The 27,667-nt window shown below is 40.7% G+C and overlaps 1 protein-coding gene across 1 annotated transcript; it reads left to right on the top strand.

Moving 5' to 3' along the window:
• The first annotated feature begins 24,993 nt into the window (after window positions 1–24,993).
• LOC148024667 (uncharacterized) lies at window positions 24,994–25,872 on the top strand. The gene is made up of 2 exons (XM_087693599.1): window positions 24,994–25,155; window positions 25,366–25,872. Exons 1-2 carry the CDS (start codon window positions 24,994–24,996, stop codon window positions 25,870–25,872), a joined length of 669 nt encoding a protein of 222 aa, XP_087549725.1.
• The last annotated feature ends 1,795 nt before the right edge of the window (window positions 25,873–27,667 follow it).

Below are 27,667 nucleotides of genomic sequence, written 5' to 3'. Positions count from 1 at the left end.
GACATTGCTTAGCCAAGGTGGAAAGGTAGTTGCACCTTTAGTGCCCATTTTGAGGCATTGTTGCTAGCAAGTTTGTGCAAAGCAACTAGATGAGGTACACTATCATTTAAGTTATTCTATCTTGGGTCTTGATATAAATATTACATGGATGGGAAGAATGTGGCATCTTTTGTAGTTCAGTTCATAAGAGATTTGGGCTTAGATATGAATGATCTTATGGTATAGGTGCTCATGCTCTTCCCACTTGGGGTGCCATCATTGAGATGCAAGTATGGCTACATCATCACTAGCTAGACCTAGATCCATCATAGCAAAACGCTTTGCAAATGTAAGAAGCATTTGGTGGGGTCACGCTAGATTTTTTGGGCCAATTGTTTTGCCATCTCATAGCTAGAGAGGAAACACCAACTCTATTTTAAATGCCAAGGGAAAGTGGCTTATAATCACTGACTCAAAAGGGGGGCGTATTGAGTTTGTGCATGGTGGTCAGAATAGCTATGAGTTAGTTAGAGGTTCTTTGTGAGGCATTCAAGTATCAGCTAGGCTCACAATTTCTAGTGTCGTGAATGTATCAGGAAGGGCTAAGGGAGTCTTAATGGTTCTCTTAGTCAATAAATCATGATGGGCCTAGTGTTATTTTGGGTATCAATAGTGATAATAGTCTACATAATGCTTAATGCAATCTACAGCCTGAATGATGAGATGGGTTTGGTGTTATCGACTTGTAACCTTTCATGAGACATGGCAACAATGGCTCCTAATTTTGAGTGTGCGCTGGGCTTCATAGGGAAATGAAATGGGTCTTGATGTTATGAGTACATTGGCTTATCTTTCTTAGAAAGCTAGAGATATGTATAACCTTGATAGTACCCTTGAGCATGTAAGAGGGCCTTGTGAACCCAATGTCATTTGTGTCTATGATGACAGTTAAGATCTCACTTACTATGTGTTCATCTAGAAATAGATGTGGTCTTAGAAGGTTAAGATCTCACATGAGAAGTGGATTGGGGTGTTTGGTGGGTTTGAAACAATCGAATGCTAGTGCTCACAAGCCATTGGTTTTGAGCTTATGTGGTTAGCAGCTCCAAAAAGGGATGTTTCAATTATGGAAATGGGCTGCTAGGGTGATATGGTAGAAGTATTGATTGGGTGGGCCATAGAGTTAGTCCCCCATGGCTAAAGTGTAATATGATCCTTGCACCAATAAAATTTAAGTAGATGAACTTGTTAGCATAGTTGATATGGCATTCTATGATGAATTTGAACGAGCTGCCGAACAGGATTTTGGTTCTAACACCTTCTCTACTTGTTAAACATACAAGAAGAAGAAAATGATTTCAACTACTACCAATTGTACTTTTCACTTGCCTAGTAATGAATATGATTGGCCTTCATAGGGTTGCAGTTTTTCATTGCATCAATGGGCTGCAGCATCAGTTGAACCAATTCTTGCCAATAGCAGTAATGAAGGGTGTTATAGTCAATACCTTCATCAATAATAAGCACATTAGTGGTGATTGGTGGCAATCAATCAAATATGGAGGTAAGTGGGTAGAATTATAATGTCATCACCCTCCAATCATAGGTTATTGACAATGGTGCTACTCTAATGTTAAAGTTCCTGGATAGAAGACTAATTGAGGGTTGATGGGTGAGTCATGTACATTACTCCATTTGTTTATACCAAGTTTTCCCAATCACCAAGATGGATCATACAAGAACATTAGGTTCCTTCATGAATGACTCGTGTAACTAGTGCGTTGGAGAATAGTAGCATTTAGTATGACTATCATTAAAGTGACCAAGACGTTGCCTTATCCAAGGTTTCTAACTCTATGTTGCCTACCCTACTAATGACACAAACATGGTAGAGTCCAAGGTTGCAAAACATGAATTTTCATGTGTGGCCTTTGATTGATATAGTAGCACAAGACCACCTTTCTCAAGAGATCATTTCTTAACATGTTTATCAAACTAGGCCTTTCATTGAGATTTCTATGTAAGAAGGGAGTGAAATGTGAGTAACTATGTTTCAATCAAGCGTTCTATTTCTATAAGGCATTTAGTCCAAGCCTTTGTACCTTCTAAGCATTCCTAGACTACAATACAGAGACTCAAGATAAGGAACTCTACTAGCATAAGCACAACGATTGTTTAAGTCAATCTAAAGGGTGTTTGGCTTATTGTCATTGTAAATTGTGTGGTAAGACCAAACTACATCCATGAGCTTATTATCCCATCTCAATCAACAAAGCTAAGACTGTATTTGTCAGAACATTAACTAGGATTTTATTAGTTGTTTTTATGTTGCCATTTTCTTGTATATAGTAGGGACTAGACTTGCAATGTAAGACTAGGAACGTGGATAGAAAGTGCTCAACAATATCATTTGGGAAATGAGTTTGTTGGTCACTGAAAATATTGATGAGGTAACCAAAGCATGAGATGACCAACTCACACAAGAATTTAACCATGGTTTTGGTAACATTCTTTCTTCTGGCCATTGCCTTTACCCACTTGGTCATGTAATTGGTGGCTATAATAATGCAGTGTGCTTGTGAGTACTGGGAATAGGGTTAATGGGTCCCATAAAGTCTATGCCCCACTTTTTGATGGGTTTTCCCAAGTGATTACAAGGGAGAGCTCCATTTTATCCTTTCTGATTGGAAGCTTAGTTCTTTGGCATTCATTGCAATGTTTGATGAAACTGATCATGTCTCAAAAGAGAGTGGGCTATCATAATTGAGAATGAAGAATTTTCATTACCATGATATTTGACTCAAAGTATCCCCCTACAATTCCTCCATGTGATTCTTCTAGCACACTCTTGATTTCATGCTCATATATGCATGTTCCAAAGAAGACCGTCGTGCCATGGTCGATAGAGTTGACTAGCAATCATCTGATAGAGTTAGGTCTTGATCAAGAGATAAGTAAGATGTATATTTTTAGTGGGTCTCTATGATAGTCTATTTTTGAATATGTGAACGATGTCACCTAACCAGTTGTACAGCTTGCCTTGGAGACTCTTAGTAAAATACAAAACAAATGGGTGTTAGTGAGATTATCACCAACCCCAATTGCTATCAAAGTACAAGCCATCTAGTAATGCAACATGTAACATAAGGCTTGTTGACCAAATATAGTAGTACCAAATGGTCTATAAAAAAATGAGAATGGAGAAGCCAACAAGTAGTGATGAAACTTCTTGAAAATGTACACCATCACTAATCCTTCCTGCTCTATAATGGAGTAGTTCATTTTGTCTTCAATGAGGTGTTTGCTAGCAAATATGAGTGAAAAGTCCATATTATACTCATTAGGTTGGAACAACGCAGCTCCAATTGCGATTTTGGATACATGGATATGTACATGGAAGGTAATTCTCCAATCTATAGCTTGTAAAACTAGTGCAATCAGCCTTTTTCAAAGCTTCATACAAAGCTTGGCATTCCTCCATCCAATCCTAGATAACTAGTAGTTTGTAAGGTGGTCATGTTATTGAAGTGTAGCTCAATACACAGTCACGCTAGTCCAATATGTTTGAGGAAACATTGGGTATATTTGTAGCTAGTGGGCAATGGGAGATCCATTGCCACTTTGATCTTAGTTGTACTTAGAAGTGGCATTTCAAGGGATTCAAAGACAATGGTAATTTCAACATTGATTAAATACTAATCAAAGATTTTCAAGGTGTTCCTCCCAATTAGAATGGACACAAAGGTTATCAACAAATACCTCAAGCTAATTTCTCAGCATATAATTGAAAATAGTCCACATGAGTCTTTGAAAAGTAGTGTTTGCATTCATCAAGCCATAAGGCATGACAATGTTGGCAAACACCCTTGTTTGATTGCAAAGGCAATCTTGGGCCAATTTTTTGGGTGTACTTGCACACGATCATAGCTCAAAAAGAAATCCAAGAACCTATAAGCTTCCTTTCCTGCCATGCATTCAATTATGTGTTCAATGTATGGTAGTGGATAATAATCTCATTTGGTTGCTAAATTTAGTTTCTTGTAATTAATGCATCCTTGATTTTTTTTTGTTTTTCTTAAGTAGGATGACAATGGGTGATGCCAACTCTTATTGCATGTGGTGTGCCTATTGAGAATTGATGGGGTATAGTCATTGCTTACTAGGCTTGGCATTTTGTTTTAGATGAATAGTATGTGTCAAGACTTGTGGTGGTATACCCTTGAGCTTAGATTAATTCTAGGTGAACATATCATGATACTCCTTGAGTAGATTAACAAGCCATTGTTCATCTTCTATTCTAAGGTTTTCAACTATGTAGAGATTGGCATAAGGGCTTCCCTTATTTTGCCAAGATCTACCTCCTTTACCTTTGACAAGTCCTCAATGGGCTCATTGTTTTGTCCTTCCCTCTTTACACAGAAAAATGATGATGTGATCTCCTTTCTTGCACCTCCTAAATCATATTGGGAGTTCCTATGGGTTCTTTTGGCTCTTGATTTCCAACTCATTGTTAGATATGATGTTTTTAAGGTGTTTTCACTTGAGATATTTTTAAATCCCGTTTGAACTCTATGATATCCCTTTATGAGTATGTCTTAGATATCTCTTTAGATTCACTTTCAGATGTAGTTGGTTGTATATGATGAGATTTGCTAGGCTAATAGACCATATAATCATCTACAACTTTACATTTTACTCCCATGATATAGTGGGAGAAAATAGTTGTCCAAAATTGATTGTAATTTCCCCATGAATATAAGAAAGTCAATTCTTTACCCATTGATTGTGGTATGAATTATTTCTCCATGCCTAAAGGTGATAAAATAAATCAATAAAAACCTAAGGTGACTTACCATGATGACATTCTATCATGCCTTCATGTGTATGCATCCCATGATAAGGTACCATTTCTTGAACTTCTTTAATATCCCCCCTTAAGTGCAGGATTGCATTTGCCAACACCAAGCTTTTTTTAAAGATATGAAACTTGTCTAAAGTAAGAAGCTTGGCAAATATATTATAAATTTCTCATGTGTGAAGCAATCAAGAAACTTCTCCTTGGTAAAGTGGTAATGAAATTTTATATGCTTGGTTCTAGCATGTAGGACTAGGTTATTTTGCCAAGTAGATATTAGAGAGGTTATCACAAATATCTTTATGGGACTTGGAATGTCAATGCTTGTGACTTCAAGCATGTAGGACTAGGTTGTTTGCTAAGTAGATCTTGGGGAGGTTGTCACAAATATCTCTATGGGATAGACTTGGGATGTCTCTCAAAGAAAATCTTTGTTGGACTTGGATGTCAATGAATGTGTCTTCAAGCATCATTTTTAACCATATAACTTCATAAATGACATCTTCTATGGGACTTGGGATGCCAATGCATGTCTTCAAGCATCCCTTTAAACCACATTTTCTACTCCTATGTATTTAGCCTCTATGAATGAAAAAGAAATTGTGGGTTACTTCCTATTGAACAAACTAAAAATACCACTTTCAAGTGAGCATCATTAGCCTAATGTATACCTTCTATCTTCAATTGTTCTAGCCCTATTAGCATCTATATACACATAGCTACATAGGAGAATGAGCTTTGTAAACGAGACTATAATCTAGTCTCTTTGATATCTGTAAGAATCATCTTGGTTGCCATTTGATGTGATTGTTATTAAGCACAAACAACACAAATGGAAAAGGAAAATATAAGAGAAGGAAAAAGGTGAATAAAAGCACAAATCTGACAAATATATAAGGTGCTAAGAACACTTTGAAGGATTGATCCTTTTGCGCCACTCATGGTATGCATGCAATAATTTCTAGTTAATACCCACAATTATGTAACTATTTGTAATATTATGTTGAGATCTAGACTCAGCTTCCATACAAGTTGTAAGATTTTTTGGTGTTGGAGAGGAATACCTACAACAAGGCAAGGTTGTGGGCACTAGGTTTTTGTCCACTTTGGGAGGTGGATCCAAGTTAATCTAAGGTTGCACATGTAGGGCGAGAAGGACTAGCCACATCAACCAAAAATAAGGGTAGGTTTCTCAACTCAATCTATGTATAGAAATCAATTGGATAAGCTCGTTATTATGGTATGCAATTTTGAGAGCTCTCTTCTCCTCCTTATTGCTTCTACTTTATCTTATTATGCAAAATCTTGAGAGTTAGGAAGAGTGTGAGTGAGAGTGAGAGACTTAGGGAGTGAAGCTCCTCTCTTGCTTCACATTCTTCTTTCTTCTTTCCCTTCTTCTTTGAGAGAAAGAGCACAGAGAGGTTGGATTTCTTCTTTCTTCTCTATATTTCCTCTTGGAGAGGGAGTGATTGCATATTAGATCAAAAGCATTGGAGTGGAGGAGGAAAAACAAGGAGAACTACTTGAATCATGGAACACTTACAATCCTTCAAGTCATTGGGTCAATGTGAAGGTAAGAAGGTGAGCTCATTATCCCTTTTGTTACTTTTCACATTTTTACTTTCATAGAGATTGAGAGAGGAGTGAGTAGATTAGTGAAAGAGAGAGATGTATTGATTATGTGAGAGGTAGCCATAGCCAACATGGTTGAAGCTAAAACAAAATAAGACTTCCATCAAGACGCACATTACACTTGTGAAGACAACAAAATTTTGATTATGTTGCCTAGGACACAATGGAATTGAATAGTAAAGCACATGTAACTCTCCACTATGCAACAAACTAAGAGTATGTAATTCAAAACAAAATAAGAATGTGAACTCTAAAATGGAGCATGGTATAGGAAAGAAGGGAGTAAGAAAGGGTTGATTTCATGTTTTTGATGCTTTGATTGCTTTTGAATTGAACAATATATTTAAGAAGACTGAGAAGAAAAAAACAAACCTTAGAAGTAACCTCTAAAGACATAAAAGTTTAATATTTTTTGTTCTTTGTTTGAAATCTTGTGGGGAAATGAATGCAATGCCTTTTGTATTCATTTTGGTGCTTGAGAGAAAAGGTAGAAGGAAGTAGGGGACTCTATATCATTTTTCTCTTTGGATTGGTGTGGGAAAGAGAGTATATACAAGACACTCTATATCGCATTAATTCTTGAAGTGATATGGAGAGAAAAATAAGAATATTTCTATTTTATATCTAGTTGATTGAAGCTAAAGAAAAAGAGAAAAAGAAAAGAAACAAGGAGGGAGGAGGTGTGGAAATTCGATCACCACAGCCTAGGCCCACCCATGAGCTTAACTAATTCAAGAATTTAACCATACTTATAAATAAAAAGGGACTTGTAATTAAATTGAATGAATTATGAAGGGGTGTACCATCCATGACATGCCCAAAAACTCTAAACAAAAATGCAAAAATTCCAATGAGCCCATAATGCTTCTAAAATTTTCCAAGGATACTTGAAAAACTCCGAATGAAAGGCTTGAAAGATAATTGCACTCTTCCACATATAGAACACCAAACCACACATGAGGCAATAGATGCACAAGGGTACTAGTAGTTAGGCATGTTTGCATCCAACACATGAACCACACAATCATGCTCACAACCACTCACCATACTTAGGGCACTTTCTAACTACAAACCCATACACTATAGACATGCCCCCAACACACACAATGTAGCTTATTTGTTTAACATGTATGGAAGATAGGTCATGTAATAGATTCGTTAGGTAGTAGAAGTAATTTTGGACACAGTCGATTTCCATGGACATAGCATACCAAGCCACATAGCATGCATACACCCCTATCACATGCATGCATCACTGCTCACACATTAAACATGCTAGTTAGTATATGCAAAATTTGTCACATCACTCACAACTAGTCAATGCCCTCATACTCAAACCCTTGCCCTTTACCCTAGGGACTATAGCTAGAGACCTTGAATCATATGTTGATATTGACAAGGAGTTTCATGTAACAATTGTTGATGTCTCTTAGACATCTACACCTTGAGCTAGCTCTGTTTTGTTGACTCCAAGATTCCCTCAACATTATATCTCAAATTAGTGATCATCCACAAATTCTACCAAGCATGGGATAGAGAAGGAACACCCATTTTGAGTGTTTTCATTCACTCTCAAGCATTAAAAAAAGACCCCTTGAGGAATGAATCATTTGAGGACAAGCATCCTTTCCTACTCATCATTGGAAGAGCCTCATTTGTTGAGCAAAGCACCCTCCTAGTCTTGTTGGAAAAACCTCACCTATTGGGAGTCACATGATTAGAGTGAGGGAATCATATTGGATTTAAAGAAATCATTCTCAAAGCATCAATTGATAAAGAACCACAACAAGTTATCCTTTTCATCCCTACATCCAATAGAACCACACCTCTTAAGCATTGGGTTAGAACTCCTTTGTCCCTTGTCAAACACCTTATGTAGGATCCCTCCCCCCATCACACCTCACTATGCTAGCCATCATGCACTTTGGCATGGCGCTACACCATAATCACTATGCGACACACTAATTAGCCACACCATAGACACATCAAAGCTGCACACATAAATAGACACTCACCACTCGCATGTGCACTAGAGCCATCAAGATATGCAAACCCTACCTAAACAACTTGTGAAAAAGGACACTAAGATATCTATTTGAAGCACTTCACAAGATGAGTTGCCTCCACTCTCTAATATTGAGAATAAAGGCTTAATTAGGATCATTCAAGAACAATCAAAAGATCCCAATTCCATACCTAGAGCCTCGAAAGCTAGACTTGTTCACATCAACCTATTGTTATTCAACTAAGGATGATTATAAATAGTATATCAAATTTTAGAACTACTCTACAATTGAAAAACCGCATTGAAGATGCACAAGCCTTCTATTGAAAATTTCTAGGAGGGCTAATCTTGGCACCCTAGAATTTCTTACAAATAACTCTCAAGTTGTTAGGGAAAATAATAATGAAAGGAGCTAGCGATCCCACTATCGCATATTTGGAATTGAGGCTAGGCATACTTTGCAACATCTCATACGAGCTCTCTATCGTTGCTTCCACACCTAAGAGAAGGCCAATAACAAGCACAAGGATAAATGATAGAACTCACAAGTAGAAAATGCTTTTGTACTTGAATCTAGCATGGGAGTAAATACTTTGACCAGATCTATGTAGTTGCAATGTGTGAAGATAACACATCTAGATAATCTCGCAATGTGCAAGGGTCCTTGGGCATAGTGATCACATTGGAATTGTATTATTGTTTGCCAAAGTATCTCTAGAAGGAACAAGAAAAGCTTCTTGCAATACAAGAAGCTTCTTGCAATTGAAATTTTAAAGAAGAATTAGTATGCATTGAATGAACCCTAGAACCCACCTAGCTATGATGAAAGTATTGCATTGAATTTAAAACCCACCCAACTATCATGGAAGACCCAAGATGCCATACTTGAATTGAAGAAACATTGTGCCTAAAACTAAAGTAAGACACCATAGTGCATGGTGTTAAAAAGTTTTTTGCACAAAGCACACTAATGATTGGAAAGTGGAAAGCCTAATTGAGTATAACATACACAAAAATTCATATTCGTCATGAAAAAATACATTTTTTTATTTTAAAAAGCATAAAAGTTTGAATGAGAACAATTTGCACATAAACACTTGAATATCATTTGAGCTCGTTGCTTGAGAAGAGGAAATGCCTACGTGTGCATGTACTCACTTGACCTACAAGTATCATGTAGAGAAGCATTGCTTATCTTAACAAAGAACCAATTCAAGAAGAAGTTTAGGGAAACCAAACCATGGCAAGAAAATAATGGAATCCACATTGACATATATATAGCCAATGGGGCCCTAACACCCCACTAAGAGCAATTGAGAGACACAAGCCAAGACCAAAGAAATCCCTGGAGAAACTCACTTGAATGCAAAGAAAGTAAAACTTGGACTTCATAGCTTAAGTGAAACTCAACAAGATCTAGATTAGTCTACCCACCTAGGAAACTTCACACACTTAATAATAAAGCGAAGTACTAAGAACATTTAGGAATAAGGGAGCCCCACATCCAAACATAGAAGAAATAGAGACCATAGAACCTTAAAAGGGCCTTGCTAGCCATCAAGGATATATAGGCCATGCAAGGATACCTATGCAGCTTGTTTAGATTGCATTTGATCGAAACAAGTCATTGAAGTCCCAAGAGACAAACACAAACATGACTAAAAGCAACAACCTTAGCCTTAAATGCTCTATGAGAAATATTGCATGGATGAACCATAATTACAATTCACATACCACATCTAATAATGCAACCAGGAACTCAAAGATCTACATCTGAAAGCTTGAGTTTGTGAGTCTAGACCCAAAAGGCCATGAGCTAATATCAACTTCCTAAATTGGAGTCATACTCACTACAAAAAGAGGGCATGCTTTTGATGCTCTTATGGATGAAGCACAAACTTTAATATCTTGACTTACAAAGCATGGCCTACTTACACCAACAACCTTCAATCCTTAATAAAGTTACAAGGAGAATGGAGATTGTATGAAGGTGGGGAGTGTAATATTCCCGCCAAAACACTTCCTATCAAGAAACAAATTCAGGCTTGAGATGTTTTAAAAATTACTCGTCAAGCTATCACATAAGTGACCACACGTAATTTTTTTAATATGGAAACTTGCATTAAATCAATTCTGCAATTCGACACGAGAAGACGCCTCAATGTTCCCAACCAACAAGAAGCAAAGATGCCTCGTAAATGATATTACGATGGCTTGATCATAAATTTTCCGCATTATATTTGATTTAGTAATCTCGATTCCATTTAATGCATCAAAGATCGCATTGATTTCGTAACCGTACGACAAATCACAAAAGCCTTAATCAATAGACAAAGAATGCGCAAGAATGAGCATGATATTGAGTAAGTTAAGTATCAAAGAGTATGGTATGACTTTATAAACTAGATAACCTATGAGGTAACTTGGACAAAAACCACCAAATGAAGTCTTTTGAAGAAAAAAAGACGTTTTTGAAAAAATAGGCCAAAAATCATGACGTTTATGATGCCTGGAGAGAGAAAGCATTTAAAAATCATCCCCCTGCCACCATCCAGCAGGTAGGCAATCAAAATGCATTTTTAATCAAGCTCACTTGGCTCTTGACAAGTAGCCAAAAGAATGTGTCGACTGCATGCTCCCCCTCATGGCTATAAATACACCCTCTCTTCTTCATAAAGAAAGCAAGAAGGAATACCAACTGATGATGGAAAATTTTCTCCACTTCTCTTTTCCATTGTAGCTTGAGCCTTGAAGAAGGAAAATACCCCTCTTCTACCTCATTTCCATTTTCTCTACCCCCAATTATACCTTCTTTCCATATAGCCATATCGCTAAGCAAAACGTTGGCAAAATTTTTCTGGACGACCATCAACTCTCCCTGAATTACCACATTAATTTTGCCTAACATCCATGGCTCCACAAGATCGTAGAAATTCAAAAAGCCCATTTGAAGCAAGGGAAGCAAAGAATGTAGACCAATGTAGAAAATGATGCGGTAGGAATTGGCAAAACCCCTATTATAGCAAACCTAGGAGAGGTAACATCTCGTCAGTTTGGAAAAAAATAATGTTTTATAAGCTTATCACTATATGTGGCTTTAAATGATTATAAACATATGTCAAAGAAAATGCATATGAACTGTTACTTAGAAAAATAACCTGAGTAATATAATAATTAACTATTCAGTGAAAAGACTCTTTCACTTAGAAAAGGATTATATGCCTGTCAATAATAAAATATCTTAATTATGATTTATTTTATGATATTTATTGTTATTTCATTAATGACGCATGTGATCATAATATCAGAAAAAAAGTAGACGATCTTAGGGAAGGGAATATTTTATCATTTTTCCCTGAAAGTGACTATCTCTATTTCATTTTGCTAATGATAAACCTATGCATATGAGTTTTGTAATAATTTATAGAAAATCATTGAGATAATATCATGAAATAATCAATGCATTAAATCAACAAAAAATTACATAGAAAAATATATACTAGATGCGCATAAATTAGGTGCGTGGACATATAATTCGATGTATGAAAGATGAAAGAAAAATTACACTTACAATTTTTGCATTGCTTAGAATAAAGTTTTCAGAAAAGCAATCAGCATTGCACTTAGGACATAGCTAAATGAAAATTGATCTTCTAGATAACAATAAAAGTTCGACAAATGGAACATCGTTGATTAAACCATGGAATATGAGTAGAATAAAATAAAAATTATTTTATTATTGAAAATGCATGCAATGTTAATATTAATGATTATATTAGCAAGAGCATCAATATATTAATGATTATATTAGCAAGAGCGTCAATATGATGAGTTGACCCACGCATGAGTCAACAAGAAAACCTAACCTAAATTATCAAGAGTATTGAAGTGAAAACAACTATGAAATACTCGACAACCCTGAAACTATCAGTATCATGAAATCAAATAAATATTGGAAGTCTATAGAACTTGTTGGAAATTGATAAGAATTTGTCGATACAAATTCTAAAGACTAAATAGACTTGGAAAAGCATTTGAAATCCTGTTAAGCACAGGTTAGGGCATGCCAGTGCATGAACTATCTGCCATAGATATAAATGCCCATATTTTCTTTTAGGGAAAAAATACCAAATTTTTCATAAGGATGAAATAGACTTTAGATTCGTAAAATATCATGCAGATCCCGAAAAAACAGTTACAAGTAGGAAGCAAAACCCTAAGAATAAGTTGGGATCTTAAAAGAAAAACCCTAGATTTGGGTGGGGCTGCTTTCTATGCTAAAAACACTTACTGATGTTTCTTTTTTTATTTATGCATGCATTGATGATTGCACAGGAAAGATTGATTGTGCTTGCAGTAGTTAGATTTGATTGTAAATCTATAATCAGGATAATAAGAGATAAGATCATAATATGCCTCCCCCACTGCTAGATGTGGAACCCTTCTCCAATGGGGATTGTTTTGTACTACCATGGGGAGCTTTGGACTGGCCCCGACGGCGAGAGGTCGCTCAACGAGGAATCCATTAGGCAGGAGGAGGCGGGAGTGCCAAGTGGCCCTGGCCAGAATTTCAATCTGTTTTCGCTTGAAAAATGCACACTTCTTCTTCTTGGCATAAAGCTTGTGTGCTCTCATTATTTCAGGGACAATGCAAAGCTGGGGTTCATGGTCTTTTTCCTGCTTGGAGTATACTAGGGCATCGTCAAAGAAGACGAGTATGAAGTCATCAAGATAAGGCCTAAAGATATCTTGCATTAACCTGTTGAAGGTAGCAGGAGCATTTGTAAGCCCGAATAACATGACTAGGAATTCAAAGTGTCCATACCTTGTGCTGAATGCGGTCTTCGGGATATCTTCTTCCCTGATCCTTATCTGATAATATCCAAACCTGAGATCTATTTTAGAGAAGATCTTCGCACCTTGGAGACGGTCAAGAAGTTCATCTATTCTTGGAATGGGGTATTTGTTTTTAATGGTCGATTGATTCAACCCTCTGTAGTCAATGCATAGCCGAAGCGTTCCATCTTTCTTCTTCTGGAACAGCACTGGAGCTCCCCATGGCGAACTACTAGGACGAATGTAGTCTTGGTCTAACAGTTGCTTGAGTTGCTCCTTCAACTCAATCGCTTCCGGAATGGACATCCTATATGGTCTCTTCGCGATTGGTGCAACTCCTGGCGCTAGCTTGATTTCGTGATCGACTTCCCTTTGAGGAGGAAGTTCTGTCAGCTCTTTGGGAAATACGTCCGCGTATTCCTTTAACCATGAAGGTTCTTCCCTAGATTCTTGATCCTGATTTAGCTTATTTAGCTTAATCAAATAGACAGGTAGCCCCTTTCTAACTCCTTTTATTATCTGTGTTGCTTTTGCCAACTGAATTTTTGGCTTACCAGCCTCTCCTTGAGTTGTAACTAGTTCCCCTTCAGAATTTCGAAAGGAGACTTGACCCTTTCCATAGTGAATGTGGGCATCATTGGGTATTAGCGAATCCATTTCGAGCAAACACTCGTGGATACCTAGGTTCATTACCCTGAATCTGACCGAAGTCGACTTTCCACCCAGTAGGAATTTCACCTTAGCAGTTTGCCTGGTACAAGAGACCTCTCGGCCATTTTTCAATTCCACAAGTAAGGTAGGTGCATCTTTTGTGGCTCTTCCTAATCTCTTTGCACAAATTGGTGAAATGAAGGAATGTGTATTGCCACAATCAATCAAGGTTTTGAAGCTTTTACCTTGATAATCCGAAGGAGTTTGAATCACCGAGAATTAATGATTCGGGCCTTTCTTGTGAAGAGCGGCGTGAACCATTGCCCTCTCAATGTCTGCTTCCATAGATGGATCTTGTTCATCACTCAGCTCCTTATTGGCAACACTGGCAGTTCTCCCTTTGGCCCTGACGGTGGCTCCTTGTCCATGGGCGGCTCCTTGGAATGGCCCTTGACGTTGACCTCTGCTAATCTTGGGACATTTCCTTTTAAAGTGACCAGGCTCGTTGCAATGGAAGCAATGGAGATTTCGGCCATTACCTTGTGTACGAACGAAATTGTTGACAGTGTTGGCCCTAGCCTTCTTCCTTTGTCCCTGGTTTTGGCCCTATGTTCTCTTAGCCTGAGACCTATACACCCCCTTGTTCTAATCCTTGTAAGACCAAGTCCTATTATTCCTTGGCTTGGTCTGCACCTCTTGTATTATCGGTGTAGCTCGAATGAGTGCATCTTGTAGATCCATTGGACGCATTGATTCCAAGCGGGTGTTTATGGGTGGATTTAACTTGGTACAAAACTTTGACACCTATTGTGTCATATCCATTTGTGGCACGTACTTTAAGAGAGAGACGAACTTTGAATAATACGCAACTAGGGATAGTCCAAGCTGCTTTAATTCATAGAATTTGTTCATCTTCTGTGTGCGGTAGGCAGGTGGCAGATATCTCCCTCGCATAGCGCACCATTGTTTCCACCAATTGTTTCTGCACCATTGTTTCCACCAAAGTCTTGCTTCGCCGGTAAGCTTCAGTTTGGCGAGCATCGCTTGGTTAGCGAGTGCAGTTCCTACTACTACCTCGAAATAATCCTCCATGGATTCAATCCAGACCTCGACGTTAATTTGGATGGTCCTTCCCTTACCATCGAATTCAGATGGCTTGATTTGTTTGAGAAGGAACTTCTTCTCTTGAATTACAGCCATACTTAGTGTAGGGGTCGGACTAGGAATCTGCATTTGAGGTTGCGCCTGGGCAATAAGATTTTTTATGTTAAAAACTTACTAAACGTTTCTCACATTACATTAATATGCCCAGTTCAGCTTTTAGCCCCGTGACCTAATCACTTAACTCCTTTACCCACACTTACAGTCAAGACAGTCAGTGATTAAAAAAAATCTTATTCATTCATGTGGGCATAGCCCTTTCAAGTACATTTATTTTGGGAAGGTAGAACAAGCTGATACATTAGTTTGGGGAAAATAGGATTGTGTTACATTCGGCCACGGGGACTGAGTAATAATATGGAGAGGGGTCATGTATTTTCAAGAATCGATAGGTCATAGGAAGCTTGGGATATCCCTTCCTTTGATACCCGTTCTTCTCATAATGACCCAGCACCTTGATTCTGTCGGCAGGGATTATTCGAGTCACTTCCTCATACACATCCTTGTTCTACTTGACCTTTCGACCGCCAACATGTAGGGTTGCATTTGTGTGAGCCTCGACAAAGATGAACAGCTTCACGATCTTTAAATCCTCCATCCACTTGATTCTCTTTAAGTTGGTCTGAAGGTACGCAAGTCGGTGGACCGCTATGTAATATATTCCTGATTCACCTGTCCATCTCCGTTCCATGTACAGGGGTGAAGGATTGTAGATATGGTCTAGAATATTCATCATGCCTAGCCTCCGTTGATAATCTGAAGCGCGCATTGCAATCATGAACATAACCTGGAACACCAAGAATTTGTTCTGTGCTTTGTGACTCTATAGGCCAGCATCCATAAGTAACTAAGGAAATGTTCTTAACGGCAACATTGCTCTATTTACCCACATTAAGTTTCCTTGTAAATATTAGATCTCGTTGGTTCGCTCTGATACCAACTATAACGTGTCCCCCTATCCACTTGTAGGACACGTCTTAGTAGCCCATCAGGAAGAGAGTCTAGAAAGCGTCGCCCGGCACTCACAACTAATGTCACGGGTTTTGCGATCTAGATCTTCCCGAGTCTACCACGAAGTAGAAGCATTCCGGCCGTTCCCTCTTAAGACCAACCTGAATCAGGGTTTTCCTAATAATCAAGTTTCTAGGAGGTAGCTAGCGTCGAGCCCCAGACGAACTACTTTGCGCAGAAACATCAAGGTCGAAGTGGATTTATACTGCACTTGGTTCAAGGAGAATGGAAAATGAGAGGGATGCGAAGCTCGATCTCTCTGCCTGTAAGGCATAGTCCCATTCCGTTCCCCTAAAACAACATAAATCGGGACTCTAGCTCTATTGATTCTAGGTCATTGCTACCTCTCTGTCAATTTCCTTTGAGAAACATTCCCAGCCAATCGAGACCACCCTACTGTAGGACGGACCCAGAGTCATGTCCACCGCACTTTCCTCATGTTGCTTTAGTTATCTAATTACCTACCACATTTAGTTTGACAAGCAAAAACAGCTTCCTTAATTAACCAAATTAATCACTGGTTCCTTCACGTAACTTGAGCACTGACACAGAAAACCAATGTCAAGCAAGTTCCTTTTTCAACATTTGATCTTTATTTATCAATCTTTGGAATACATCAAATAAATCTGCCTGAAAGCTATTCCAACAATCCTCAGGGATTGCTATTCCAAGTTCCGCTCATTGACTAGTATGTGGGCCTCGAGATCCCATCTTGAGTCACGTCGGCCTCTTGTGCAGGATTTGGAGGCAAGGGATTTACGGCCAAAGCCTCCCCTGGCACCCAAGCGACCTCCTGCTCCAAGTAGCACCCACGGAGAGACCTCTTGCGGCGGGTTTGGTCCACGTACCCGGCACGGCTAACAACCGCGTTGGATAGGGTCAAGAAGACAGTCAGAGGTAACTAAAACAGCCTCTCCCTCCAAGCTCTCAACCTAAAGCATTAGTTGTTTTTCCTTAATTAGTTCCTTGAGCAAAGAAGTACAAACAATGCATCTAAATGTACAATCACGAGCATTCTAGTGGTCATTTGTACGGCCAACTGCTAAGGTGTGATTCCTTCTTCCCGAACGCTTCCAGCATTCGACCCTGGATCCATCATGACTTGGCAAGATCCCAAGGGTTTATACCCTGTTGACCCAAAATTGTCACTACTTTAGGTTTCCTTAAATTGTGGTCAATAAATCCTAGACAACCTCGTCACTCTAACTTGGTTGTTCAACTACTTGGCAAATCAGTCCCAAGGAAGGTTGATGTAGCAGGATGACTATTCATCCTCTAGAAAATTAGACTTGTACTTAGAACTCGCCAAACTTGGTCTAAGGAGTGGCAATACTATTTTGTGATTTAGACACAAGACCATACGACGTTGCAGCTTGTTGCACAAGATAGGTGTGAGCACCTAACTTGTGGGATTATTTTCTCATCACATGGTATTCCTTGGTCAAGAATACCTTTGATCAAGATGTTTGGGAGTCCTATTGACTCAATCCAAAACCCTAACCCTACTAGGCCGATAAACGTTTTGGTGTTAGGGTCCCTAAATTCCTTGCGGGAGTCTAGCATTTGGTCAACTGATCCTTAGAATGAGAACCCTAGATCATTCTTGCACGATGATTAAATAATCCTAACATTTCGTGGATATGGGTAGGACCTTTAAGATTGGAAGTATTAAATTGGCATTCCAAGTGCGATACTAGGCAGAATTTTATCATAGCTTCACCCTACCTAGCACATTGAGGTGATCGTCATATGTTAACTAATCATACCTTTATGATTCTCATGTAAGCTACTCAATTATACGCAAATTACTTAGTTGATCTAGCCAACCCAGGATTTAAGATGATCTTCCCTTTTAAAGTTGCAAATACTTTCCTCTAAATCTGCAAGTACTTTCCCCTAAAAGATGTAAGTAACTGCAAGATAGGTGAGATGCATCATTCCATGCAATTTCGAGACCATAGCCCTTTTTGCCTTTATGCAACTTAAAGGAACTACAAAGATATTTCTTTTCCTTGCCCTATACTATAATGATTGACATTTAGAGCTAACACTTATAAACCCTACGTTGATGCAACGAAATCAAAGCTTTAATATTTCTAATGAAGATGCATTCAAACTTTGATAAAAGAACTCCATGCATGAGCGAATGCCATAAGTTCACCATTGATTTAATCCTTCCTTTAACACTTAACCCAACTAGAATGTAATTATCATCGCATACGATTTGCAAAGTACATAAATCCTTTCCATTCATTGCAACTATTCGAACATCATTTAATGGGCGTCTACGATTATCTTATACATGAGTCACAACTTAGGAAATTATTACATAAGTGCATTATGTGTTATATGCCCTGTCCTTTGCATGATGCAACAAGGACGCCTTTGCACAATTCCGTCTTTTTACTTATGCATCATACGTTCAGAATTGCAACTACCTTTGACCACCACGGAAGTGCAAGCAATTGCAAATACATGACATGCAACTAAACTTTGTAGATCGAATGAGTATATAAATTTCCCAATGCATTTAAACTTCCCTACAAGAATTAAAACATGCTTAATGCAACTTTTCCATGCGGGTCTATTTTCGAAACCTGGGCATTCATTATCGGGGCGTTGTCCACTCTCATACTTTGGGTGGAAGTTCCCACATGTGCTCCTCTCGCCTTTTGTTTAGGAGCCATTGATGCAGTAAATTTCATCTCAGCAACTCTCCCTTGGTTCATTTACACGTTTCAAAGTCACTCCGTCCGAGATCTCCTCTTCCTCGCAGGACACAGGCCTTGTAAGACACGATTTTACAAAAACCGAGAGGTACGGGTGAACTATGCCTAGGGAAGCTTCAATAGAAGCTTCCAAGGTTCTGGAAGAACAGGGAGATGACGTGGAAAGGATGATTGGAGAGGATGACATTGGAGATGAAGATGATGATGAGGACGATGAGGACGATGATGATGATGATGATATGATGATGATGATGGGGCACAGTAGCAGGCAACGGCGGCAGCAGTCGGACGGCGGCAGCAGGCGACGGCAGCAGCAGTCGGATGGTGGCGATAGCTCCTTACGGCGGGCAGCAGCTCCACAATCCCTTTCTCCTCCCCCCTCAAGTGGGGGGGGTAGCCACACAAGTGGTGGGTTCCATGCCTCCTCCCCATGCCCCTCCACCACTCAAGCTCCACACATACTCCCTCTCCCCGCCATGCAATGTCTGAAGGGGAGGGAGTTAATACATTAAAAAAATTTGCAAAAATTATCCCCCTTTTTTTCCCATAAAGGGTGTTCCTACGGTGGCTTGCAGTTTCGAGCCACGGATTCATATGTACCATGCGGGTATGGTATTGTTAATGCATGAGGCTCGAGTTCTTAGGCCAGAGTTTCGTTGTTGCGGAAGATCACTTGAAATTGCTTTTGCACGGGATCAAGAGTCGTTAATATTTCATTGCAGAAATATTACAAAGTTCATGGAAGAAATACTTGGGAAACCCTCCCAAGACTAGCTTATTAAAACTATGTTTGTAATATGGAACAACAAAAAGAACTAGCCTAGTGGATAGTCACTTGGCAGTTAAGTGAACTTGGGTGACGACACTATCGGGATGGGTGACCTCCTGGGAAGATTTTCCTATAAGCTAGTGGGAGCTTTTCACGCAGTGCCAATGAAGCCTTCATAGCTTGTTGCCAAGTATGCCAAGGACTACACTTGGTCGCCGCCTTGGTCGTGAGCCTTGGAGTGATGCCTCGATGAGATGCGCGATGCTTACCCATCTATTCGTCAATTTTTATCTTCACACTACAAAAATGGAGCCCCCTCCCTGATGTCATCAAAAATGCTAAAAGAATGTGTCCTCTCTTTACCCCCTGGTTATTATATAAACAAGGATAGAGCATCACATCAGTACACACACAGACAACACACAATGAACTGGTGTAGAAGTCTCTCTAATGTGGATGTGACGAAGCTCTATTGCAATGACTCTCTCTCTCTCTCTCTCTCTCTCTCTCTCTCTCTCTCTCTCTCTCTCTCTCTCTCTCTCTCTCTCTCCCCCACAGCGAAAGCACTACTTGAATCCACAAGCTTCTTCCATGGATCCCAAGAGATGTCGAGATGCTAAGCGAGGTCATGCTCAAAGGGCTCCCCAATGTGAGGAAGTAATTGCTAGTGAAACACAAGCGGAAGTTAACCCCAAATCCATTTAAGCTGAAGGACGAGTTATTCCACAACAAACTGAGGTTGTAGCCATAAATCGTAATCTCACGATGGATGGCCAAACGGACATAATCATGTTAGTACATAAGAAAATATCACGATTAGTTAGAACTTACTCAAAATTGTAAAAGCATGTTAGTATTATTAAATGCTTTTTAGGAAGGTCCAGGGAAATTGATGAAGGGGATAGATTCTAGGCATCAGATATAATTGACAATTGTGTTAAAAATGTTTTATCATTATGACTGCTTTTGGATTTGTGAATGATGAGTTATGGCTCTTATGATTTCGGGCTTGCACATCTGGACGAAATCTGGATTGTGGTGGTTTGGGACATTGGGGTCCCCAACCCAATGCTCCCTAAATACTCTGCGGAGTGTGGAAAAACTCACCTATGGTGGGTGCGGGTCCTACGCTCCTGAGGGAGGTAGGTTTTTTTTTTAAACTCAGGTGCGGGTGGGCATCTTATGCTCCTGAGGGAGGTAGGTGTTGAGCTTATATTTTACCTTATGGGTAGGGCGATCAAGTTCCACTCTCCCTCATCTCTCACTCTCTTTGAACCAAGTGCAATGTTAACCTCACTCTTTCCTTTGATTGATTACAAAGTGGTCTTTCTTAGGTGGGTGTCAGATTGCTGTTAGGGGTGACTTGTCCATACTTCCCCTATGAAGTAGAACTGAGATTCCCATGTTCAACTAAGTCCAACGTTTTCCATGGGGACACGGGATGGTGATGTGCATGGGTATGATTTTCAGTCGACTACTAGGAGGACTCCTCCAGGTCTATTAGAGGAGGCACCTCACATGTGGTATCAGAGCCAGGTTTCAAAAGAGCTTTTAGTGTAAGGTTAATTAGTCATCGTATAAAAGGAATTAATAAAATAACCACACTTTTTTGAAGAAAACTATTATCAATTATCTTGCACTAACACTAGCATACACATGGTGCCCACATGAACTTAGTCATGAGGAAGCTATACATTTGCGGGATATTTTTCCCATCATGTATCAAGTAGCCTTAGGGTCAAATAAATTCTCATACCGTGAGGCTATATTTGAGATAATGGAGATTATCTTTATTCCTCCAATTGTATTGCAACCTCATCCTAACTCATAATACATGAGAGATTACTAGCCAAAGAATAGTTCACATATGGAGATATTTTGTGGGCATAACATCCTTCTTCATTATGAACTATGGAGGATTCGATAGGCTAAACAACCAAAGATAGTTAAGATATACATTTTGTTCAATTCCTTTGATGAATGGTTACTGGACATTGGGAATGAGTCTATACCTAAAACCTTGTGGGTATATCGGAAAGTGCTACAAATAGTACCACCCAAGAGAGTTGTTGTAGTACCAAGACAGCCTTATTTTTGTACGGGATGTTATGGTTATCCCCAAGAGCAACCATATTATGTTGTTTTGCCATGTACATGAGAACCGATAAAGATATGAGAGTATAGACCCTATGTAACATACCCGCCTATCGGCTGTCCAGGCATGTTCTTAGCAGTCCATCGACGAATCTAAGCAACACCACCCAACACTCCCATGGAATGTTAAGGGGTTTTTCGCCTAGGGTTTCTCAAGTCCAAGGGAACATTCGCGGTGAACCCACTCAGATCGACTTGAAACTTGGGTCCCTAGTGATCAAGGCCTCCTGTCAATATTCTAGCATCGGGTTCTGGACATCCTACTTTACACAGAGATACCCAGGCCAAGCAGACCCATGTCACACTTGGTTCAAGGAGAATGGGAAACGAGAGGGATGTGCAGCTCAATCTCTCTACCCATAGAGCATAGTCCCATTCTGGTCCCCTAAAACGTCATGAATCGGGTTCTAACTTAACAATACCTAAAGTTGCGAACGATGGTAAAACCTTATGAGAAGCCTCCCAGTTCTCTAGGACCACCCAAACCCGTCAAGGGTTCCGCCCACCCGCTTCCCTTGATAGCTTTAGTTTTCTAATTAGGTCCTACCACAATTACATATGATATTTAAAACCAACTTCCTTAACTAAGCCTTTAGGGAACAAGGTTCGTTCACGTAATTTACAAAACATACACAAAAACAGAGCAAGTAGTCCTTTTGACAAAACAAATTCCTTAACTTATCTTCAAGTTAATCTTTGTCTCCTTCTCATACATGAGAAATTATATATCCCTCATGCCCAACAAAAGTACTCGATACAAATCACATGGCACCATAATTTCCATCCTTTATCTAGAATAGAATCTTCCAATACCATAGATGTTGGGTTCACTGGAGTCTTCAACTCTATTCTGGACTCGGCAAGGGGTCCAGAGCTCCACCTGACCCCAAGCGACCTACGATTGAGACACAACTTCCATGGTTGACCTTTTTGCCACTTGATCTTCGGCATGTGAATCGAGTAGTGCCCTTCTCGAGTTAAAACGAGGCGTGACCTTGGAGATGATCAACCTGCGTAAAAATATCCCTTCCTTAATTAATCCAATTAAGAATCAAACACAATCAAGGCAATCAGCCCTAATATCATTTTCCAAGAAGACATTCCTTTATCCCCATGGCAACTTGTCATCATAGACCCCTACCATGAATTTTCCAACAATCACAAGCACTTGGAATAATCATCCAAACCATATGCAACAATCAACTGAATGTAAAAGCATTTAGGGTGTTTTTTGATCAACCAACAAGCAATTGTATTTCTTCCAAAATGCAATAAAAAAGACACGATAACATTTCCATTGCACATTTTCTCTCCCCCTTGGGATCGAAGAGCAATTCTATGTAAAATTTACTTAACACTCCCTTTCTTCAGCTAGAGCATAAGTTAAGGTTTCTAACCCTGTACAAGACGTAAGTCCTATATATCACCTACATTGTTCAATAGCCCAACCTTCTTCCCAAAAATTAGCGGTCTTCACTTTAACTCAGGTTTTCCTAATCAATTGAGCTCTCTACTTGCCTTTGAGGCCTGAAGTGGTTGTTCGTATCTAGCCCGATCCCCAAGTAGGGTTAATGAAGGTAGTAGTTGCCAAACAAACCCCAAGGCATCTTTGTTTTAGCCCTTATGATTGTTATTTGCACTAACTAAGCATAACATCAAGATTCCAATCTACCAAACATGAGCTATTAGTTCCTGTAGTTTGCAAGAGCTTGGGCAAAGCCTAGAGTTTCTGGAATGAATTTCCTTTAGGCTAGATCGCTTACCATGCCATCCTTCAAGAGTACAGGTTGCAGGGAATACCTTAAAGGCGATGAAAACGCCCCTACTATTGCGAGGACAAGAAGTTGACAATGCTTGAAGCCTTATATGTTGTTTATGAATTTATCCCATAGCATCTAAATGCAATTAACTTATCTTTAAGCAAGCATTTGGGAAACTCAATCCTCCGAATAGTCGAGACAAAGTTTACCTTTTTCAACGAACTATTTCTCACGTGGTAAAGTTTAGAACGTAACGTATTGCATGTGAGAAATTAAGCAAGCCTCTTATTAATTTGGAATTTCATTCCTTACGACTGGTATCGCAGTTGGATTGGCAGTGATGTCCTCGCTCGAGACTTTCATTGTGGGATTGCCATCCGTGTGTGACCTTTTTTTCCCTGGGGCCATTCTTGAACTTCATCTTCCCTGGATGCGAATTGCACAAGACTTCTGCGCCTTTTCCTTGATTAGTGAGGCCAATTGGGGAAGGAATTGAGCATGCAAGTGGAGGATCTCGTGAGACAGGGTATAAGGTCGTGGCCAAGAGGAGAAGAAAGGATACATGTGGACACTCTCTAAGAAGGGGAAAAGAATGAGATCCTTCAAAGACTCACACACACACACACACTCTCTCTCTCTCTCTCTCTCTCTCTCTCTCTCTCTCTCTCTCTCTCTCTCTCTCTCTCTCTCCGTCAAGCACGATGGGACAGGCACGGACTGTGGAAGCGCCTGCTACAGCGATGGCGAAATGGGAAGCTGCTGTCCCAGCTTCTAGGTGAAGCTCTCAGATAAATCGATTGGCCTGCTACCTTGCGTAATCAATTTGACTTTATCATCGTAAACTTCACCAAACATGGCAACAAGCAGCAGAAGATGAGCACACAACCAGTGTCCGACGAGCAACCGGGCGAAAAGGTGGCCAGCGCTCTCTGTCTTGGGTGACAGGAAAGATCTCCGAGTCTTTCAAGCCACAAATAGTACAGGTCTCCGCAAGACAGGTCCCACAGAGGTTATACTCTCCTGCAGATTTGCGACTGAATAATATAGAGACAGACTGTCTTTTGTCTCCTGTGGACTCTACACTTGGAGAAGTTCGAAGGAATCTACAAATTGATGCAGCCTTGGGTGGCTTGGTTATGTGGCAGACATTGCAGTTAAATCAAATTCAAGTGCTTGGCATCTTACTTGCCCTTACTCTGGCCTCGGGCATAGATCTGCACGAGGCAGGACATTTCTTGATTGCTTATCTATTGGGAGTTCTTCCAAAGGGTTACACATTGTCAAGCTTAGAGGCATTGCAGAAGGAAGGCTCTTGGAACGTGCAAGCTGGGACAGCATTTGTGGATGCGCAGTTTCAGGAGGAGGTGAAAAGTGGGAAACTTTCTTCATTGAAGGTGGTCTCTCTAACATTCAACATGTCTATCGAGGGGGCTTTTTCCTCGTGAGGCGACATGCCGCTCGAGCTCCATAACGTGGAGCTTCTAATCAGCCAGGCTATCAAGGAGGCGAAGAAAGATTTCAAGAAGGATGCGGATAATGCCTTGAACCAAGAAACCCGCCGGCTCCATGAGAGGATCCGGCGACTGGAGGAGATGGTGAAGACACTCACGGAAGAGAAGAGGGATCTCAAAACCGACCTGGACAAGCTACAAACGGAAGTGTCACATCTACGGGAGGCAAGAGAGGACGCGGATTTCAAAGTGGACCTCCGAGAGGCTATCACGAAGGAATGCCAAGAGGACCTCCAGGTATGCATTAAAACCGAAGTTGAGGCTTCGAGAGAGGGATGGGAGGAAAAAATCAAAGCAAACATGAAGGAATAATTAGAAGGGAAGAAGGAGGGGTGGATTGAGGTAGTGAAGAAGAACATTAAGAAGGAGGTCCAAGAAGAAAATAAAAAGGAGGAGGTAGTCCGGGTTCAGGAGACCTTAGAGGAGGAGAGGCTCAGGAATGCGCACAGATTGAACGTGCGTATTACCGGGCTCCCCGAAGGGGCCTCTCCGGAGGAGGATGCACGCGGGCTATGCATCCGACTAGGGTACACGAGCATGCCCTTTACTCAGGCATGGCGTGCAGGACGAGATACTACCAGGGTCAGAGCTCTGATATTACATATGAGCACACCGGAGGACAGAGCCGCTTTCTTTCGGAAGCGGATTTCGCTCCGAGGGATGACTGGGGCTTCCATCTTCATGGATGAGGACCTGACTCAGATGCAGATTGCACACAGACGAGCATGCATGCCACAGATACTCCAAGCATGTAGAGAAGGCCGTAAGGCCTTCTATCGAGATGGCCGGATTTTTATAGATGGACGCCCCACCAAATAGGGGGCGCGGCCTATGAGACGGGGCAGAGGATTGTACAGAAAACCCCGATACGTGTGGCAGTTTGGAACTGCAACGGCTCCCTATGGTCATGACCGGACAGACTTGAGGAGATTTTACCCGACCATGATGTTATATGCCTCACAGAGACACATGAGAGCCCAGAGAGAGGGCTTCACGCATTACAGGATTTGAGTGGGTATCTGCATACCGGGCTACTACTAGGCAGAGCACATCTAGGGGCTCAGGAGGGGTGGCAGTTCTATTCCGTCAGGGGATACAGAGACATATCCAGTTAGTGAGACGAGATCAGGAGGCCAGTTACATATGGATCAGAGTGCAGATATCAGATGAGAGATGGATCTATATGGCAATATGCTACTTTTCACCACGAGGGTCCAGATATGCTACTACGCAGGGTGATATTCAGGCCAGAGATTCCCCCTCCCCTTATTCACAGCTCTTAGAGGACATTATTCTGTATTCTAGTTTGGGTGAGGTCTTCCTTATGGGGGACTTCAACGGGCGCACACAGAGCCGACAGTGTGAGAGTTTTGATATGGAGCAGCCAGAGATCATGAGAGCATTAGACCCTGAGGAGTTGGGGATCAGTAGGGAGTCAGCAGATATTGGGCCAGACGCCACAGGGTATGGAGGGCATTTACTTGAGCTTGGTAGTAGACATCATCTCGTTATTTATAACGGGATGGCACGATGGCCATATTCAGGAGGTCTTACATGCTTCCCACATGGGGGGGCGAGAGTACTTTAGATTATCTGCTCGGACCGATCAATGGGATGCATACTATCGAGTCCTTCGGCCTTGGGAGACTTCCACTTGGTGCCTATCACAGCTTTCTCAGTTTCTCACTCCTCACCTCATTACCATCACCACCTGCAGATATCATACCCCACATGCATACTACCATACACTTCACTCATAAGCTCTCACATATTTACTCACAGCATCTGGAGGAGCACATCACGTCACTTGATCCATACGCACCCCTTGATACACTGACCACTGATATCACACGCATTCTGCATGATTCTGCTACACTCAGTTTTCCACATCACACATACACGCACCCCCCTCGGACCGGTACCATGCCACAGAACAGGTGGTATGATGATGAGTGCAGAGATCTACGTCGACAGCTACATGATTTGGAGGCCAGAGGAGAGATCACACACAGACAGGCGCAGAGACGCATGCACCGCTTGACCCGCCGTAAAAAGCGGGAATGGGAGGAGGAGAGATATTGGGATATATACCACCTTCTTATGAGCAGAGATTGTGCAGAGGCATGGAGGCAGATCAGAGAACCACGCTCACCCACACCGATACATGACCCTGCAGTATGGCATGGATATGCACAGAGTTTATATCATGTACCCGCACAGCCGCTGATACCCACACCATGTACACCGAGACCGGGTATTTCATCCTTTTTCACCACTAGTATGGTGAAACATGCTATCTCACGGTTACAGCATGGCTGCGCTCGAGACCAGTTTGATCTTCAAGCAGAGCATATTATATATGGCAGAGACACATTGGCTCCACTCATTGCTCACCTCTTCAACCGTGCATTGTCTGAGGGGTTCCCTGACTCGTGGACAGAGCACACCATTGTACCTATCCACAAGTCAGGGGATCCTATGGATCCTAACACATATAGGACCATCATGATTGGGCCAGTTTTGTCCAAACTTTATGGCACGGTGATGGAGGAGGAGCTCAGCACGCTAGCAGAGAGAGAGTGCATGCGCACACCCGGACAGGCAGGGTTCAGAG

Source organism: Lygodium microphyllum, chromosome 15 (genome assembly GCF_053477565.2).
Source record: "Lygodium microphyllum isolate KBCC chromosome 15, Lygodium_microphyllum_v1.1.10, whole genome shotgun sequence".
Classification (NCBI taxonomy): Eukaryota; Viridiplantae; Streptophyta; class Polypodiopsida; order Schizaeales; family Lygodiaceae; genus Lygodium; species Lygodium microphyllum.
Note: the sequence above shows the minus strand (reverse complement) of the source record. Positions and strands in the feature narration are given on the sequence as shown.

Excerpts from the sequence above, each read along its gene's own strand:
- LOC148024667 (XM_087693599.1), top strand. The coding sequence starts at position 24,994 with ATGCCGCTCGAGCTCCATAACGTGGAGCTTCTAATCAGCCAGGCTATC. Across the intron at positions 25,156-25,365 it reads TGGTGAAGACACTCACGGAA|TTAGAAGGGAAGAAGGAGGG; the intron begins GAGAAGAGGGAT and ends ATGAAGGAATAA.